The 20,847-nt window shown below is 37.8% G+C and overlaps 2 protein-coding genes across 35 annotated transcripts in view; one reads left to right on the forward strand and one right to left on the reverse strand.

Annotated features, from left to right (window-relative positions):
- The window catches only part of BCAS4 (breast carcinoma amplified sequence 4), a 49,786-nt gene extending 43,766 nt beyond the window's left edge, over positions 1 to 6,020 (forward strand). For 2 of the 3 annotated variants that reach the window (XR_013930806.1, XR_013930808.1), the window contains exon 4: positions 1,741 to 6,020. The gene's annotated coding sequence lies outside the window, so the exon portion shown is untranslated. The remainder of the gene's footprint in view (positions 1 to 1,740) is intronic. The other variant, XR_013930807.1, reaches the window with a different exon arrangement.
- A 134-nt stretch (positions 6,021 to 6,154) lies between these two features.
- The window catches only part of ADNP (activity dependent neuroprotector homeobox), a 32,934-nt gene continuing 18,241 nt past the window's right edge, over positions 6,155 to 20,847 (reverse strand). For 31 of the 32 annotated variants that reach the window (XM_080405106.1, XM_080405099.1, XM_080405105.1 and 28 more), the window contains 3 exons: positions 13,941 to 14,053; positions 12,363 to 12,455; positions 6,155 to 10,367 (listed from right to left, as the gene is read on the reverse strand). In XM_080405106.1, coding sequence (XP_080261232.1) covers positions 7,227 to 10,367; positions 12,363 to 12,455; positions 13,941 to 14,053 — 3,347 coding nt within the window. In that variant the 3' untranslated portion in view covers positions 6,155 to 7,226. The remainder of the gene's footprint in view (positions 10,368 to 12,362; positions 12,456 to 13,940; positions 14,054 to 20,847) is intronic. The other variant, XM_080405100.1, reaches the window with a different exon arrangement.

The raw sequence follows: 20,847 nt of genomic DNA on the forward strand, positions 1-20,847 counted from the left end.
CCCAAAAGAGTTACCTATGTCAAGAGGGCATATAGAAAACATATAGTATCTTTGGGTCAGAAGGGGCCAAGTATATCTGTGAATCAAGGTACCTGTAGTACTATATAAAGTAATCAGTTATTAATACATCAAGGCATCAGATTACTATTGCAGGGAGCTCAAAAAAAAAAGATGCATTCATGGCATCATCTGTTTGGAGGAATTCCTGGATACCAAGTGCTAATAAGCAGTTCTGAAATAACTGGTTACAAATTGGAGTGGGACAGTGGTTTCATGAGCTATGGGAAATCCTGAGCCTACTTTTAAAGTTAGTTTGAGAGGCTCATGTCCTTAATTAAGTTTGATTGATCTGATCAGGGCTTTCTGCAGACAGATTATCACCCAGCTTGTTAATTTTAATTACTGTAATTCCTAACACTATTCCTGCCTTATTTTCTCCTGGTGTGACTGACCACTGGCAATATTGCCCTAGAAACAAAGGACAGATTATTTTACTCTGAAAATCGGAGTCACTTTTAACTTTTCTATTTTAGGGGAAATACAGAAAATGTTAGTATTCCACTGTTAGCTGTTACAGCTGGTTATTTTTACAGTTTCTTAGGTTAGGTTTTTTTCTTCCTTTCTATTTTGCAGATGTGAACCTCGTTATTATTTCTTACATGAGCAATTCAGATTCTTCATCTTGTCTTACTTTGTGGTTGTGACTGTTGATTTTCAATCCTAGATGAAAAAAATGTATCTGCTACATTAAAATTCTAGTATTCTGCTCATTAAAAGGAACCCATCTCCTTCTGCTTGGGTCTGCACATAAAACCTTCAAACCCATGTGCATCTGTTGATGATTACCACTACATTATGTTTCTCCCTGCAGCAAAGTTTGTATATTCTATTAGCTAGCAAGTGCCCTTCTCTGAGAACATGGTATTGATCTCTGCGATGTGCAAATCAAGACTTTGTCAGCAGAACCTCCATTCATCCTGCCTGTTCCGACAACCTCAGTGCAGTTTTGGTAGCCAGTACCTAGGTCATAGTATACATGAATATTTATTTATGTCTTAAATTGTGCCTGGATGTATATGGAGAACCAGTATCTATTCCAAAGAACTAGTAGTGGATACTCTCAAGAAATGTTTGTAACTAGATGCACGGCTTGAAACACATGAATGAGAATTAAACTCAAATAAATACATCTAAATAGCGAACTAGTCTTTCAAAGTATGTTTAGAGCCTGAAGACTGTTAGCTTTATGGGAAAGATAGGTTCTTCACTTTCCATTGAGACTGTGATTTTAGCTAGAGGTTTGAATTGTTGCACTACAGAAAAATGACTTTTATCTCCTCAGTTCAGGATTAATCAATTACTTGAATTCTTAAAAACCCCAGAAGCAAAACCCAATCCTTTTCTATATTTCTTCTGTAGTCAGTATGTTCCATTGTTGCTAATTCATTTGCATTTTTCTATGCTTTAAAACTAATTTCCCCTGTGTTCTATTCTATTTTTATCTGTTCAGTATTAATCCAGCTAAGATGATTGCAAAGTCTGTAGAATCAGGTGTGAAAGTAAACAACTTCACATTTTCAGTGTTGTTTATAGAGCCAATTACCTTGTATTGGAAAGTAACTTCAGTTCCAGGATGCTGATTCCTCCCCTGTCCCCTTGCCTCTTCTAGATGGTCAACTCTAAAATATTATTTCCTGTTCTTTAAGAATAAGATTAATTTCTGTCCTGTTCTTGTTTCAGAGACATCCTTGATCAGCAGCACGCCCCTATGACCTGCCAAAGCTCTACTGAAGACTTTTTTCCTATGAACTATGTAGGTACTAAGTATCAAAATAATTAATTTTTCACTACCAAAAGTTTTTTAGGAAAGGCTGTCGGAGTTTATTCTTACAGTTCATGCTTTATGACGTTAGGAAGAAGCAACTGTTACAGATCTTTGGCTAGTATCTCTAAGGGAAGTGAAAAATTTCTGATCATATTGTAGCTCTATGGAGGCTGGAATGTTTATTCTAAGATTTGATCACAATAGTTTGCACTTACTCGATAAGCTTCCTAAATCAATGAAAAAAATGTACAAAACCTCTCTTTGTTTTCCTACACGTTTTTTACTTTTAAGTGATCAGGAGGTTGAAGAGTACTCTAGTATAGCATGCTAAAACTGTCAAGTAACGTGCTATACAGCCAGCTTCACAAAGGCACAAATGATTTTACAAGAGGACGTGAACTCAATGTCAAAATTTTAAAATGCAATAAACTGCTGAAGCTTCCAGCACTCTATTTCAAACCAGGAATAGGGATTTACAAGCTGTTGTGTAATATAATTTGAATGGTATAAATAAACTTTCTGCAAAGCTGCAATGGATCTTTGGATGTGCAGTTTTATAACGCAGATGCTATTTAGGCAGGACCAGGAGCAGCATAGTTCATATCCGCACCTGTAGCTTTTTTTTTTTGGACTTCAGAATAGGTCTAGGGAAACAAAACCCACTTGATTCTCTGAATAAAGGAACATTAGGAAGAGAAGGTTATACGCTTTTCAGATGACTGGTTCTGTATACAGTACAATATGGAGAAATGGAAATAAATGCTCTTGTTTTCAAAATACCTGTGGAAAAACTGAAGATGGAGGATCCAATGCAAATTCTGTAAAGGGAAAAAAAAGAGCTTATGGTGAAAGTAAAGCTACGTGGCTTTGAGTAACCATGGCGACCAATGCTTTTCTGATGCAGAAATAAATCTCCACCTTTTCATATTTATTAGTGGGACTGATGGTGAAAGATAAGAGTCGAATTAAAATATAAAGCAATAGCAGACCTAGTTGGTGTCTACACCTGCAATGCAGGTTATTGTAACAGATTATTACAAATGAGCTAGTATTACAGACAGGCAAATTAGTTATGAAAGGAACAAAATACTCTTAGTTATACCAACCTGTTTATCCAAATATCAGCTTCTTTATTAACAGAAATGAAGAGACAGTACACACAATATATTCCTGAAATCTTTTGGTTCTGATAAAAATGGAAATAAACTTGTTTTATTACCATAGCAGTGTATGAAAGATATGTCCTACAAAATGGCAAACTGTTCACTGTATCTGTATTAGTGGGTAATTGAAACCTACTCATTTCTTGGTGGTCAAAATGATAGAATTCTCCTATAAAAATACTGGGTGAATATTCAGGTTTCTGTCTTGAAAATGCATGTCAAAGGGTCAAATATTAATTGGCAAGTTCTTGCTACAGAAACGTTACTGCTGAGCAGAGGATGGTAGTAGCACTAAATGTCACTTGAGCGTTCAGTAAGATAAAGAGCTTGTGAAGTAAAACTTCAATGCAGGTATTTCTGCAGCATCATGTAAAAGGCTTTGATTGAGTAGAAACCCCAGTGTAGATAAAGGGTTAAGTCACAGTACCCAAAGGAAAATGCTGAGATCAAGTGGGACTTTAGCGTATGATGCACTGGATAGAAAACTGAGAATGAGGCAAAAGCTGTCTGCCTGTCCCTGCGGGAAAGTAACTGTTTAGTTTGGAGGAAAGCTTATTGGCTGCAACAGTGCTTCCAGGAGCGAGGAGATGGAGGGAGGAGAGCATACTAAAAGGAGGAGAAGCATACTTGTTGAACCACTACGTCTTGGCTGCAGCGCAGCACAATGAACAGTGCTTCAAAATAAGTTATTCCAAGCCTGTATGAACAGCCATGAAGTATCATATAAAATGCAGCTACCCTTAAGTGTCTCACACTGTCCTTGCGCTCTCCAGTATTCATCAAAAGTCAAATTGCAGGTCACACCAGCTTTGAGTTTTTGTTGTATAAAGCTGTCTTCCGTCTAGAGAGAACGTCTATGCTAATAACCTCCTACTTCATTTGCAACTGTTAGAACCTTTTGATTTCAGCTAGTGTATTTAAAAAGGAAAACATGCTTCACTTCGCTTCAATTCAGGTAAACTGGCTGAAACAAATTCTTTAGAGAAGAGTCTTAATTGTCTTTTCTGTTGTGCTGGCCAAAGCCTGGGCAGAGGTGTGATTTCAGGGGCTCCTACTGAATACAGCAGCACAATTTACATGTCATCTTGAGCTGGCTACTGTGCAAGCACAGCTGGCACGTTTCTAAAATTCTGCAGTAGAACTGTAATAGCGTATGTAAAATTTGGGTAACTTCCATCTCATAAAATTATAATGGTGCGATATGTTAAGATTATACAAATTGGGCTTAAGGTTCCTCCAGTTTTGTTGCGCCATTTACCTCCTCTGCTTTTTGACTTCCTCAAGAATGTGTGGTTAGCCTCAAATCTAGACAGGAATTCTTGCCTAGGCTAAAAGCCAGATTGAAGAGCATTGTTTCAAATACTGGAAAGTTTATGCCAAAACTTAAAATAACCATCCTCAATCCTTCTTGATATTCCTGGTAAGACAGACTATTCTTGTGCAAGACCTTTAATTTAATCACTATGCAAGATGGTATTTCCTATCATGGAAATTTCTGGCAAACGAAGCACTTCTAAGAGTTTGCATTTCATAGTCTTACTATCCACTGAGCTCAGAATGGGGAAATTTGACTTCTAACTACAGAGTTCGCTAATTAAATTAACCTCGCCAGATACTGAGACAAATACAATGCAGATTAATAAGATGATACCCTTTTTTTTATTTCATTGCTTAACAGATAAATGTGGTTGTACTCCCATTAAACTGTTTAAGTTTTTTAAAAATGTATTTGTAAACCTCCTTAAAGCCTAGATGAAATGACATGAAACAAATTCTGAAATGTCTTAACTTTTCAGACAGTAGCCTCCTGCGAAACAGAGCAGCCTACAGAGGGAGAAAGGAACGTAACCGAGTTTTCTTAGAAAAGAATAACCTTTTCTAGGACTTCAAGAGCCTGGCTTTGGGAAAAGAAAAGATTACCAACCCATTGACATCTGTAAGTTTCACCTGGCTGACTGAAAAGTTATTTTCAATCAGATAGCAGGTTTTCCAGACTAACAAATGACTTGAGGCTCAAGTTTTCTTTTAAGGCAGAGAAACACTAGGAGCTCTTCTGCTGCTGTAAATGTAAAATATATTTTTTCCTGTATCTTCTACCACTTGAGTGCACAGGGAAAAGAACAAGATAAATTAAATTATCTTCAGGTAGCTGTCTTCAATCATTACTTCACACACATTATTTGTTCAACAAAACCCAGAAATGCTCATTCCAAAGGGCACCAGCAGCACAAATTAGCTGCAGAACATGAGAGCACACACATATTCTTGTCTGTGGCTTACATACTGGCTTGTTTGTTACACTAGTCAGTCAAAGTGTGGTTTATACCTACCCAAGGCTGCTACTCGGATACGAGTGTTTTCTCAAGATCTCTGTGAAAGGGTTTTGCTGTTTTAAAATGTTGAAGAACACAGAACTATTCCCTCCTTTACAACATTAATGAAACGTTCACAGGTCAATTTAGTCCTTGTATCAAAAAGCAGACATATGCCTAAATTGAACTAATTGTTCTGATTAAGAATAGTTTTGTTCCCGTCACAATTAATTTAGTAAATTATCTCAATGAACTTCTGCTTATGCAGCCATTGTCTGTTGTACTGCCCACCTGCCAAAATGCAGGACTGGTTTGACCAAATCACAGTATTTTTTTTAATATTCAAATTACTTTTTCTTCAAAGCCAAACCAAGTCTGTAGCTTGCAAGGCATGCTCCTTTATGTTTTAAACAGTTAGTACTCAAATACCTTTGCTATCATTTACCCTCAATACATAGTGCTTCAGAGAGACACAGTTCTAGATAACTTTTTAAAATGTGAAAGTGACCTTCACTGGTATCACTACAAAAAGATGAAAAATGCAAGTAATTCATAGACCTTGTTTCTCCAGGATGCAGAACAAGCAAAGCACTACAATCCTATTTATAAATTAGTGTTCTAGAATGCTAAATAGCAAAGGCAAATTCAGGCAAATTTAGTTTGTAGGATTTTCAATATCCTTGAAGATCAGTCTATTCGGTAAGAAAGTACTAAACATATGTGCCCCAGCAGAGATGGGGGGGGGGGAGAAGATAGAAAAAAGAAAAAAAAAAAAAGAAATGAATGGAGCAAGGTGAGATTTACCAAACAGGAATGTAGCACTTGCATGTAATAAAGCAAATATTTACATTAAGCACAATACAGCAATTTATTTAGATGCTTAAATGAAGAATACAAAGGGAAATAAAGATCACAAAATTATACATACTACAACAGTGTGTCATATATTAGATGGTATAAATGAATACAACACCTTGTTGGTGTTAACTAAAGATAAAACTAAATATCCAAAACACAGCACTTTTGTCTCAGTGTGCTGCTTCAACACAATACACTTTTATACAGATCTAAAAGGTGTCAAAATTAGTAGCTGCAAACTTGTTTCTTGCATGTGATTTTTCTTTTTTAGCTTAAAAGATTTCAGAAAATGGCTCTGAAATACGTTTGTCATCAGTTGTAATGTCAAGGATATTCAGAACAAGAAAATTCTATAATACAATAGAGTCCAGATATATTTTTTTATGTCGCTGGCCTCTGTTTCGAGATTGTACAAGGTTATGTGCAAAAACTAAGTTTGTCAAAATTCATACTATAGCAGTTTCAAGCTTTTGCTAGGTAAACTAGATACAGCATTTATTACACAGCAGGGCAACACTAAAAAAGAGAAACAAATCTATGATGGGTACACAAGAACAATTTCATAAGCTTCACTTGAATAGGTCTAAAAGACTGTACAAATATACATTTCAACTATTCAGAATGATACATGAAAAAAAAATCAATTTCCCCATAGTCTACTATACACGTTGAACTGGTAGCTTGTATGGTTGGCCCTACGCTACTACCATGTGAAAAAGGGTAATGTTTAAAAAGACATACAACTGAACATGTACAAGAGTGAAATAAATGTTGAAAATGCAGATAAAATAAACCTCTGCTTTTCTCTGTGTGCATTCTGGAGCCACCAGCTTATCCGTTTTCACATTAAGTTACTGTGCTCATCCCAGCAGGTATTCTCAAGCAAGATTAGCCAACAGCATCCTTAAATAACCACTGGAATAACAGCGGCCATGACCACCACACGCCATGCCCTAGCACTCGAAAGGCAGTACCAATTAGAATCTTAGCTCAGCAGTCATACTGAAATGAAAGTGTTGAGACAGTTGTAGATTGGATCACATCACTGACACTTCCGCATCAGGCAGCTCACGCTTGCTGGCTGCTCAGCTCCACACCAGTTAAGCTGCTATGCATTGGTTCTGCTACTCCATCAGTCACACTGTCAAACTGATCTCCATCCTCACTGTCAATTGTGCTATTCTGCCATTCCATCTGCTGATTCGACAAGCTCTCCTCAATCTCTGATGCATTTTTCCATTGCGACTGGTCCTTAGACCAAAACTCTTCTACTTTTCCATAGGAACGATTCTTCCACTTTGACTGCTCTTCATCACTTTCAGATCCACCCTCTTTTGTCTCAACTGTCGGTTTACTGCTGCCGGCATCTTCACTTTGGGAGGATTCATCTGTCCACACTTCTGGCTTTACTTCTGATGTATTGTCTTCAAAATCAGAAACCTGCTGAGAACCAGGCCCACTTTCAGACTGTGAAGCTCCATCTTTCCATTCAACAGCATCATCTTGATCATCCTGGTCACCTTCGCTATCTGAAACATCACCTACCAGTTTTGCTGGTTCTTCAGCAGAAATAATCTCTTCGTACTTAGCACTTTCCTCTTGTTTTTGATCAGACTTCTCTGGAGACTGCAGTGTACTTTCTTCAATGATTTCCTTGGATATGCTGTCCTCCGGGTTCTCCGCTATGCTATCAGAAGAGGTTTTCCCACCCATGTCAGAAATGTGCTGACCAAACGGACTGCCACTTTCATTGTACTCCTCTTCTATATTTTCATAGCTGTCTGAGGAACTTTCATTGTCTTTTTCCAAGCTTATTTTTTTATCAACAGTCTTACTAACATTGACTCTGGAATTCTTTTCATCGTGGTTTTCAAACAGCCATTCAGCATCAAAATCCATTTCATGTTTGACTTTGTTTAACTCTTTCATATTGAAACCAAGCAGCACACCAGGTTTGTATTTTTCACAATCTCTAACACATTTCTTCCTTTTGTTACTGAAATGAGATGCAATATCAGATTTCCATAGCCACAAACTGGCAGCCAGCTTTTCGATCTCTCTCCTAGTGGGATATGGTTGCTTATTAAAATATTTTGTAAGAAATGTTTTCCTGGCTTCATAGGAATCGTCTTCATGACCCTTGGGGTCTAATGCTAGAACTACAGGTTCTTCGGGCTTTTCCTCAAAGGCAGAGGGGGAGTCATCGTCATCCATTTTCCTCTTCTTCATTAGCGAGAATTCCATGTGTTCGTAAGTACGTTTCACAGGTGCGACAGCTGGAGACTGGCTTAGCCGAGATGACGATGTACCTTTGTCCTGGCCATTCTGTGTCTTCCCAACACCTCTGCAGTGAACAAGGTGCAGTGTGATAGTTGAGGCAGTCATGTTACTAGTATATACACCAAGGCAATGGATGCATTTGTAGGTTAGCTTTTTCTCGACTGGATGAACCGTCTGAATTACTTGATGCCTCTCCCGTAGATGATGTGCAAGTGCATCAGAGATGGGTCCTTTTAGGATTGAAAAGCACAGAGGACAGAGAGTTTTCCCCACATCTTTTTTGTAGGGAACTGCTGCTTGTGGAGAACTTTTTACAGGTACGTCAGACTTCTCCTGGATTTTCGGCTGTGGTTTTGGAGGAACCGGGGGGGTATTCTGAGCATGGTAAGCTACAGATTCAGCAGGAGCATCTCTCAGGTTGTAGGTTGTTACGAGAAGATGTATGTTCGTGTGACTACCCTGCTGCAACGTCAAATCAAACGTTAGAGTGGAATCGGTTTTAGGTCCCATTTCTTCATCAACGTGAACCATTCGCATATGAGCAGCCATCTTTTCCACATCATTGAAGGTTGAACGGCAATACGGACAAGACAGACCATGTATTAACATATGATTAAGCAATGTATCAGTGGGTAAATAGCGATTACAGTATAGACACTTGCTAGTGAAATTGTGTATTTTCATTATATAGTTAGCTACTGCAGGCACCTTTTCAGCCTTGTGCTCCTTTTCAAAGTGGACACTATACACATTTTCAGGAAACAGCTCATTACAGATTGTACAGATTTTCCACTTCTGTGTGGATGATGTATTGACAGCGGAAGGACCTGTAGCAGCTACAGGAGATTTGGAGCCAGACTGACCTAATACTCTCGAAGCTGCCTGTGACTGTGATAATGACGTCTGTTTCAACTGAGCTGACGAAAGAGAAGATGAATTGGCAGACTGAAGAGAGTATCTGGCTGAGGCCTGTGATCGCTGCTCCCCTCCAAGAGTATAAGGCCTTCCATTTCCACTTGCTGAAAACTGTTTCATTGTCTGCGACTGTTGTGGAATAGAAACTGGTGCGTTACCACTTAAGTTTAGCCTTCCCCCTGGCTGACCAACGTAACTTGGCGGTACTGATTTGACTCCGTAATTGTTCTGTTGTAGGTGAACATTTGACATCATATTCACTCCTGCGGAATTTAATGTAGGCTTTGGTATAGTGAGTCTGTTCATCATCTGCTGGGACGAAAGAGATCGAACACTTCCAGGGGAAAGGGGACCCATCCTCTGAGGGAGTCCCATAGGCTTTTTATCCTGTGGTTTTGGAGCTATTAGCATCAAAGGTTTAGATCTTGGAACCACTACATTAGTGTGACCTATCATTGCTGTTACCTGATATCCTATACGTTCATGGTCTTCGATAACATGCTGTACTAAAGCTTCGTATGATTTCGGCATAAAAAGGCATCTTTTGCAGTGAATACTACCCTCCTCTCGGGTACTGGAACTTAACGGAACTGCACCATTGAGTGACTTTTCACCTCCCTTTGCTACGTAAGGAGCAGCAACATGCTGAAAATGTTCCCTGTAAATGTGCTTTCTAACTATTTCATACAGAGGATCGCGGTAAGTGCACTTCTTACAGTAATAAACAGCTTGTTCTACACTGTCAGCCTGCTTAGGTTTAAGGCTATCATGTTTGTTTTTATCTTTAAAAGTGCTGATGCCTCCACTTGGTGTATTGGCGTTTGGAGCATGAAATATTTTAATGTGCGTTTCCAAAGTCTTTTTGTCCGCATTGAAAGTACAGTAAGGACAATTAAGGAGAATCCTATTTTCAAAGTCTTCACTGTGAACATTCCGGAAGTGGCTTTTGTAGGCTGAAAAGAACTTTGAGGAAAATGGACACGCACTGCAGCAAAAGGGCTTTGTCCGATAGTCCTTAAAACAAAGAACAAAGCAGAAACTAAATATTGAAAAAGCAGGTTTTTAGAATAACAACGTCCATGATCTTCTCTAAACAATAACGTTTCTAATAGTCTCAAGACCCCCTGCAACAATCTCAGATCTTTAGGTTATTTTCTTCTGTCCCATTTTTGGCCTGCAGATCAGGCCCCAAAAAGTTTTATCATCTGAACATACACATGTGGCAAGTGCCAGTTTAGAGGTCCCTCAAGGGTTTAACCATCAACTCAGCAGGCAAGGCTAAGTTATAAGATCTTTCTCCACCAGTCAAAAAAAGGCCTCGTTCCCTGCAGCTGAGCCACGTGAAAATATTCACTGTAAGCTCAATTCCAGGAGGAAAAGGCAAGCATGACTGTTTGAGCAGAATGAGACTGTATCCAGGAGACAAGTTACTTCCCATCAAAATCTGCCAAACATTTATAGGTAAGACAGATATATAACCAACTATTTCAGTGTCTTAATCCTTTACAAACCTTAATTATAAAAGATGCTTTTCAAAACTTATTTTTGGTGAACAAATGAATTTAAGCTTACCAAGTCATATACTAAGGCTACAGAAGCTACAGAAGCCCTGAAAGCCACCAAAGCCTTTTCCTTCTGATCAACACACAAACCCAATTTTTAAACCGATCGAGTCAGGAGGGAAGGAGAAAAAAAAAAAAAAAAAAAGAGTTATTTGAAGATTCCACAATTGCAGTTTCCCTGCACCCTTTATCGTTGTTAAATAGAACATGTTGCCAATGTAGTTCTTGTCAACTGCTGTAACAGAAACTAAAGTTACATTGGCCTTAAAGACAGCCACACGCAATCTAGCATTTCAGAGGTAAGCCATTAAATTCAAATAATTACATTCATCATGAGCATCAAAACAAGTCTTGTGCATCGAGCAACACACAGATCATTTTTAGTAGCTAGAGAATTGTACTCTCCCTCTGCGTAAGTAAGTAGGAATATATGCTTCTGTCCACCTGCTGAAGCCTCAGACATCTGGTAGGCTGGAGACAAGATACAACAAAACAAACTAAACAAAAGCTGTCTCCTTTTATGTTACATTTTTATTCTGGAATTAACTAGAAAATAAAAGGACAACACTGGTGTATTTTACGGAACACAGTAATAAAGGGGCATTTTTAGATTAACACTACACTAGGAATCCATCGTAATACAGGTTCCCATTTCCTGTAAGAGCAATACCTGATCTTTGAGATGCTAAAGGAGGGCTTATTTTGCTAAGAAATCTGTCACCTTTTCACTGTTCTGTCAGTGCTGGCATTACTCCATATTGTACCATCAGTAGAGGCTACTGCAGTACACATGACTTGCCTTAAACGTGTTTAATCACAATCAAGTATTATCTCCTCCCTCCACTTCTAGCTCAATTCAAATTTCCTTTACTACTGGCTCAGGAACATCTACAAAGTATGACTTCCAGTGTCACTTAATTCTTCTGTACGGAGCTGTATGTGCCTAAACCAAATCTCATAGTCAGATTATGAGAATCTTCAGATGTGGCAGACTGCTAACAGAGCTACAACAATAGCAGAGAGAGCAGCAGTTAGATGTGGTCATTTAAACATTTTCTGAAATGATGAAGACAGGTAATGAAAAAGATAATGAAAGGTAAAAAAAGCTTATCATGAACTGTATAAAACTGTTGATCTTTCAACAAGAAGGATGGTGAAATTGTGCTAAGCTTGAAAACAGATGAGCTCCTAATATGTAGTTGTCAAAGGGCAAGTAAAATTTCTTGACCAATCATTTCTCCACTATTTGGCTATCCATACTACTAAGATAAAGGCCAGGATTATTACTTTTAATTAAAAAGAGTGCACCTTTTTGCTGTCCTTTAAACTGACAACAAAGGAATATCAAGAAATAAACCTGCAGGAAAAGCTCCTGGCCTATCTGTAAAACGTCCTTTAGCATGAACCACCTTCAGAATCAGATGAGTCAACATAAACTATTACCAACCTGATTTTTTGTAAGCGATGGGTCCCACAATCCTACATCTTCCCATGTAGTGTTTTTCAAATAAAAGTCATTAGGTTCAAACTGCTTAAAATCCTGGAGAAGGGGAAGACGGGAAGAGAGTACAGAGAATCAAAACCAAAGACCAACTGCTCCCTTAAGCAACTCTTGCAAGCATCCATGCAGTCCTCAAGTGCTGCTGACAAACAGTAGATATTATTAATACAAGGAAGTGTGGGTATTTAAAATGCACCTCTGTGGAGGTGAAAAGTTGTGAGTAGTCTCATAAAACACCTGAAGAACTATTTTCAATACTTAACCTCCTAATTAACCCAAGGCTGTGATTACATCCCTGCCCCATTTTCAAAAGCAGTCATGAAGAAAAGTATTCCTCGGCTACTGCTGAACATTTAAGATCTCACGGTTGCTGTAACTTCGATGTATGGGTTTTTGTTTGGTTGGTTTTGGTTTGGGGGTGGGGTGGGGGTGGGGCAGGGATATGTGTGCGTGTTTGATTTTGAGGGGTTTTATTACCTGAATTTCTGTGTGAAATTAAAGTAAAAGTTTGACTACATGCATGAAGTCCAAGCAGCCCAATTCCTATTAAAAAAAAATTATCTTATGAAGTACTTTAGCATTTTATCTTTGGCACATAAATCAGCAGCACATAAGGACTCAATAATTAGTATTTCCACTGAAATGAATACTGAAAGTTAACATTATCCCAGTTCAGAATTTTACCCTTAAAAATTATACTTGTCCCTCAAATTCTCCACTAGGAAGGACTGGCATTTCTTTCTCTTACACATCTCACTCAAATGCTCTTTAAAGAGACACTAACAGAAAAGCCAAAACCAAGTCATAATTGGCAGAGTACGGCGAAGAGCTGAATTGCGTGAGTTGACAGTACAAAAGTTAGCGTTCAGGAGAGAAAGCTGCAGTTTTGAGATGAGTTATGAAGTTTATCCAGAGGAGTAGCACAAATACCCTTCTCTTCTAGGAACTAGCACAGGTGAAGAAGTGATTCTAACTTGATGACCTACTGTTAGCACTGACAGAAACTTCGTGAAAACCTCAGAACCATCTTCCGTCTCCCAAGAACATCCTATACCGCACCTAGTTCTTGCTTCATTCCTAAATGTTCACTTAGCAAGTGCTATTTGTAAGAATCCAATATAAACAAAGGACAATCTACCTTCAATATGTATCAAGTCAGTCACATACAGCCTGAAGTGTATCTTGTCTCCACTAAACCTTCTTAAAAGTGTTTAAAGGTACATTTTATCTCAAGTTATTGTCCTACTTTGTGTGGAACTTAAAAAGCAACGCAGGGGTAAAAACGCCTGAACAACAAGGCTCAAATGGAATCCCAGAATCATTCTAGGAGCTGACGAGAGTAGACTGTGGTGTGGGAACAGGATACAGGGGATTCCTTCGGAATTCACAGTAAAAATGTAACATTTCATGGAACAGGTCAAAAAAACCCCAAACCCAAAAAAAGTCATACACCAAAGACTTCAGTGTCCCACTAACTCTGGAGCATTAACTCTAACTACGACACTTGGGAGGCATCATACTTACTTCTATATGTTCTTTACAGTATTCCAAACCAATGTCACTAAGTATTTTTTTCACAGTTTTCCGGGCCTTTCTTAAACTGCCAAGGTTGTTGACAGGAAGTTGGAACATAGTTTCTATTGAAAAAGAAAGTAAGAGAAAAGGTTTAAGTCAAATGTGTTTGGTCTGACAGAATGCTGCACTTTTAATTATTAGCAATTTTCTGTCTCATTTTACCCATGTAACTCAGTATCAGAGCTGTACCATTAACTACGAAACTACCACATTTTCTGTCTGATTTGTTCTTAAATGAGGCTGGCCATAAAGCTAGATATTAACAAACTTGAGAGCATTTAAACCAACAAACTAGTAACTATTGCAGGAGTAATCAGCTGCATCTGGAAATAACTTTTTTTTTCTTAAGAGTGTTTGTATTTACATGAAATTTACCCCTATACTGAAGTACTTATAAATTTAATTTATCTTTTGTGCATGTGTCCTAACTAATTTGAAAATTGTTAAGTTGAGCTTCAAGGTTTGTGTCAGTCTTGTAATAGATTTATTAGTATCTCTTCAGTGAGAAAGAGGTTTCTTGCATTCAGTTGTAGGTAGGGTAAGAAATTAATACCATTTCCTCCATTTATATATATCAAAAAATATATATTTTATATATATTTATAGCTTTAAATGGCTGACAAGCTTGCATTCTTTTATTTAGATAGAACCTGAAAGCTTGGTTAGAGCTCTTCAGAGACATAAATCACTGGAAAGAGTACAAGAGATGGCTTAACACCTCTAAGCGTAGCTGGGTATTTTCAGCCTACAAGACAACCTTCCCTTTCAGTTCCCCACAGACAGCTAATTCCAATTAAACTGTCTGTTAATGATCAGGGTTCTCCAGCTAAAAGGAAGTCTGAAATGTTAAGATATGTGGATTCCCAGATTCAAGCATTACCACTAAGATTTCTTCCGAACACTAATAACCTAGTCTTATTTTGTGTATAGAGGAGCTCTCAGTCTGCATGCTGCTACCGCTATGGTTGATGATGGGTCTGTCGCTGAGCAAGTCACCTACACTTTAAGAAGGTGCAAAACGGCAGAAATGTGAAGTCCCTGACAATGTACAGTTATTTTGGAAGTGAGAGGAGGTGGAGCCAGCAATAAAAAGGTAGGCTTTTCTCAAGGAAAAGGGAAGGAAGTTTCTTAAATAGCAAGAAAATGTCAGAGTTCTTATCTTGTTCTCTAGGCTTTAATGGCCCAATGCCTGTTGCATAAAGAATATCCCCCAGAAGATATAAGCTGCATTTTTGATCATTATTTCCACAAGCCAACTCAGAAATGTTGCTTTGTTTGGATAATAAAAGGTTTGATTTGTAGCAACAAGTTAATCCATTGTTATGGCCAAAGACTACCTACATCAGCTAAAACTGGACTTTTTTTTTTGTTAGAAGCCTGAAAGTATTTTTTAACATTTTCAAGCAGAAGTCTAGAATACAGAGTTAATGGAAGTTTGCAGCCATTAAATATTTGTTAGACAAAAATTCTCTGCTTTATCATGAGATCAAGGGCAACTGCTAAACTACAAAGAGCTTACTAAGAATTTTTCTCAAAATACAAAGGATAAGCATTGTGACTAAACCAACCGAGTGTCTCCAAGCAAAACAAACCCTTCTATATGCACTACCGTGCACACTCCTTAAAGTATTACTTGTCTGTTTACACACTAGTCTTATTTTCATACTCCTACCAACTTTTACTACGTAATGCTTTCAGGCAGTCACTAACAACTTACTATTGCATGATTCCCACCAACAACGCTATTTAGTTTCAGAAATAAACAAAATGAAAAGTTCTGCATATAACAGTGCTAATACAAACCACTTCAACCAGTTTCACAATCACCAAGTAGTGCTACTAGCATGTGTTGCTAGGCTTTAGTCTCTTCAAATTCAATGAATTCAGAAATAGCTACTGGGTAAAAGTAGAAAGCTATCATGACATTTAGGATTCATACCACAACTATAAATTAGAAGATAAGGGGAAAAAGGCCTGAGTTTATATGAAGATCTACAGGAAAATCTTCAGAAGTACCAAAGCAATGCTGATCATTAAGGATTTTGGTACTTGTATCAGGCTGGCCACTGTCACAGATTACCAAAAGCAAATATAGTGTCATTTTAACATCCTTAAACCAAAGAAAAAAGTTTACACCTTGTCTATAAATCTCAGGAATTCCAAATTACTCAGTTATATCTGCATTAATGAAGTTACTTAGACACATCATATAAAGTGACTAGTGATAGTAATTTTCAAACAATGGTCAAGAAAAAAAAAGTACTTCAATATTCTGTATTAATTTCCTCCAAGTAACTCTTGTTAAGAGTTTAATCAAAAACATCTTGATTTCTTCACATACAAAACTCTAAATGCAGGTCTATGAATTTATGTGACTGCAGAGGTGTTTCAGCTAACGCTGGTCTCAGTGAAAAGGATCAGAATTGGAAAAAATTTAGAATTAAGTTCATATGACAAGCATCTATGTTCTGCATCTTATCTGGCACTTTTCATTTCACCTCAGAAACATGAAGAATTAGCCTTCTATTGAAATATACCTTCTACGTAGGTTCACTTACTTGTAACATGAACCCTAATCAAGCTACAAAGAGCATTTCTACAGGCATTCTTTGCTGTCTCAAGAGAAGGCAAGGATTAAACAGAGCATGGCAATAAACTGCTCTCTTCCCAGCTCTTCCCTCTAAAGCCTCTTAGGACTTTGGATGGGAAATCATGAACTGCTCTTTTTTTTATGCTGTATCCATTCTCATCTGTACTCTTTGATAATCAAATACTTCACCTGCATTTATAAACAATATCCAGGCCTCAGACACTCTTTCTCTCTATGCAAGAGTGAATGTGATGGTTCAGAGTGATTCACGCTGTCCTTTCAGAACGCTGCCCACTCCTGCCCAGTGAATTGTTCTTAATCCTCATAAAGGACTAGGAAATAAGGTTTGAAACCGAGTTTCTAACTTCTTGTTACAATTTATGAAAAACTGCATTCATGCTTATGGTTTCTTCATCAGATTTTCTGATCTAATTCTGAATTTATCCACATGTCCCTTTCCTCTTTGTTACATTAAGAGCTATTTCTAAAGGCACACATTGAAGAGAAGTTTAAGAAAATTACTTTCAGCATACGTAAGATTTTGTAACTCTGGACTGTGTATTAGGCTTTGGTTAAGTAACGTGCCACATTCCACCCTGCTTTTCCACCCATCCCTGCCCACACCATGGTATCAGTTCAACTGTGCAGGCACCTCTGGGCAGAGGCTATATCCTGTTATTTGTATTATAATACCATTTATGACAAAGTATAAGCACATAAATGGTGGAGAAGCTTTTGAAAATAGTAATAGATATTCACCTTGCAAACAGGAATTTGTATTGAGAAACTGTTGTATTGAAAAAAAATGAAGACCAGAAAAAGTACATTTACGTATTTCAGGGCAATATTACCATTAGTTTAGTTACTTCAAAAAACAGAACTAAAATCTCTTTGACCAAAGATATTTGAAGATTGCAATTTTGCTTCAATTGCAAAACCAATGTCTAATACAGCTTAAAGTTCAGCCAAGTCCATTTTAAAGACAACAGTAATTGAAAATATTTAACAACAGGGCTGAGCATTGGCAATGCCAATTTTGTGAAGTATTAGTAACAAATTAGTTTAAAAGATGGTAAAGTCTAATGGGAAAAAAAATACTGTTGCCTAAGAATTTCAATTCCTAACTAGCCTATTGATTAATGCAAATGGTTTATCACAGTTGTGTCCTATTTGCAATTTCCAAGCCATACCATTTTCTCTATTTTTGATCTGTAGTTGAAGTAGTAAGTGAAGCTTAACAGTCCCACATGGAAAAAGCAACTCCAACCTGCAGTTTCTTCTTCTAGGCCAGTCACTATGAAATAGCTTTCAATGCTGAGCCCACTGTCACTTTTTTCATGACTTAGAACAGATCTGACTTGTGTGATACTAGAACTGCATTAATAGGAAAAAAAAATACCACAGAGTGGATTTAGATCCTTGAACACAGATCACAAATTGGAAAGAAAATATACTTCCTCAACATTCTATTCCCTACACAGTAATTGGAAGTATGGCTCTGAACACGGAGTTACAATAAAGTAACACAAGTTTGCTTTCAAAGCAAGCAAGATTTTTTTTTTTAAAACTCAAGAACATCCATTTATTAGAAGTCCTTGCTGCTGCAGTTCGTAGAGCCAGAGTGAAAAATATTAATGCAGCCAAGAAATTAATCATGGCTCCACTAATTCCTTTTCTCTAAAGGCAACTGAATAAGCGTTGCTCTCTGTGTTGCATTGGTTCACTATTGCTTCTAGTAGCTTCTTTGTAGCTACCGGTATACTCAGTTTTTTCATCAAAAATTACATGAAGCAGCCTAGTCAAGTATGTTCAGGATCTGAATGAATATGTTCAAGTGAACTTCAAATCCAAGGAGATAATGTCCTACTAAGTTTATTCCAGAATAACCTCAGTTATTAATATCAACTGTAGAAACATCAATGCATGAAAACACTACATTTTAAAGCTTTTAGCAAGCTGTCCCGTTTTCTTCAAAACCAAAGCCCCCATTTAAAAAATATACTCATTTTACTGGAAAAGAAACAATTTTTTTTTCTCATAAAGTGAGTCAGTACAGCATTTGTCTTTAGGCAATAATCACTTGTAAACTTGAAAGCCAGCCACAAGTCTCAAAATAATGCTTATTATGAAATAGCTTATTTTAGTACAAAATGCCACTAACAACTTCTTTGCCAAAACAATCAAATGCTTTCTTTTAGTTACTGTGTCTAATATACCTAGACGTGCCAAATATACCATGACATATATAAACTCTAAGTGATCAAGAAAGTGATTTAGGACTGTCTGAAAACAAGATCCTTATTCTTCCTGCACCACCTTCTTTCCTTTGCCCTTTTGCCTGCCTCACACTCAACACTTTAAGGCATGAAATTATCCAGATCCTCCTACCACAACACATTGGAATAGAGGATATTAGGTCTTCACATCTGAAAACGTAAGAACAACCTTACTTTGCAAATTCTGCTTGAGAGCTGAATCCAGCTCACCTAATCTTAACACACACCCCCGTCATCCTTAAGCAAATACAGTTCATTTTATTTAGGAAGTTTCTGGACCATTTAATCATTAGTGGAGAGCCAGATACAGTCTGATATTAGAGTCTGTGACTACAAAAAGAGCTTTTAGCATCTCCATTCATTTCTATTTACTAATAGTAAATACAACTAAGTAAACAGAAACAAGTAACTCGAACTGTAATTGCAATATACACAACACACTGCTGGCACATCCCTGAATGGGGCTATTAGGAGTTGGAATTAAGAAGCATCTCAAATCACCATGTAGACATTAATGCTATTCTTGAAATGAGGTATCCTTTATCTGACCAAAGGTTGTTTAAGCAAGGACACCTGGAACATCTCTTCTTCACTGCCAGGGCTGACTCTTACAGCTCTGAAGCTGTGATCAAAGTAATTATTTTAACAGAACACAATGCCAAGGAGTGCAGCATCCAGTACTGACAAAACCCACTAGTGCTTTCACCTGGCACTGAAGCTACCACTACATCCAGCAACCCCCACAGCAAAGGATGCCCGTAATAAAGGGCCAGAGACCAACTGTATCTTCTATAAAATAGGAGAAGCAGCATTAAACTCTTTTTCTACTGAAATGCCCAAAGTGAACCATCTTAAATACACTGCACTTCAGCGGAGACTAGAAGGAACAACTTTACACAGCTATCACTTATCCATTCCTGACCGTTGAAAGTGCTACTTACCTAATATTATAGGCTCAAGACAACTTCTGAGATCTCAAAGTAGCTTTCGAAAGAAGCTCATCAGCATTTTATTTTTAAATAAAGTAGGAATTAACTTATCCTAAGATGATACCACTCAGTCAATGACAATTCCAGCCCAGGATTCTACTTACCAGGACATTCTGTCCTTCCATGTATTCTGTTCTATATTAGCCAAGGCATAAGTAAGTTTTATTATTTTCCTGTATGGTTCTACTCTATCCTATTCACTCCTGCACAAGTGCTAGATATTTCATTAAATCATCATAGACTGGTTTGGGTTTGAAGGGACCCTAAAGATCACCGGGTTCCAACCCCCAGCCATGGGCAGGGACACCTTCCACTAGACCAGTTGCTCCCAGCCCCATCCAGCCTGGCCTTGAGCACTTCCAGGGATGGGGCAGCCACAGCTGCTCTGGGCAGCCTGTTCTAGTGCCTCACCCCCCTCATATTTAATATATTATAGACCTTTTCTTTGTATGGGAATGTGCATCTGTACACACATTCACAGAAAAATAAGTCAAGATGACCACATATGTTCAGCAAAAATAATTCTACAGATAAACCTGAACATTTTTTTATCTTCACTATAATAGCAATAATGAGATCTGCCTCTTAAGTCAGCCAGTTATTTTCAAATTCATGATTCCACACAGTAAGAATTAAGTTTGTGTCTGCCCTTCTGTTTCCTACTTCTGGACTTGGGTCCCACCTACAAATACGCTGGGAAGCCCTTGTTCTTACGTTGAGTACGCATCAATCTATACTTCAGTGCTGGGTGGACAGAATAAATGATTATCTAAAACCAAGACCAACAATGTCCTTGCTAGAAGTATCCACACAGTATCTTCAGGTGCCTAAGGAAATGGGTTACTAATTTACAAGAAAATCTGAAAACAGACTGACTCAATGAGATGATCTCAACTCATCTTTGGCGTACTGTACACAGGGTATGACTGTACTCATCACAAAATAACGGTAAAGCAAGCAGACTAATAGAAGAAATATTTGGAACCTTCTTTTGCTCTGTA

Source organism: Falco punctatus, assembly GCF_963210335.1.
Source record: "Falco punctatus genome assembly, chromosome: 10".
NCBI lineage: Eukaryota > Metazoa > Chordata > Aves > Falconiformes > Falconidae > Falco > Falco punctatus.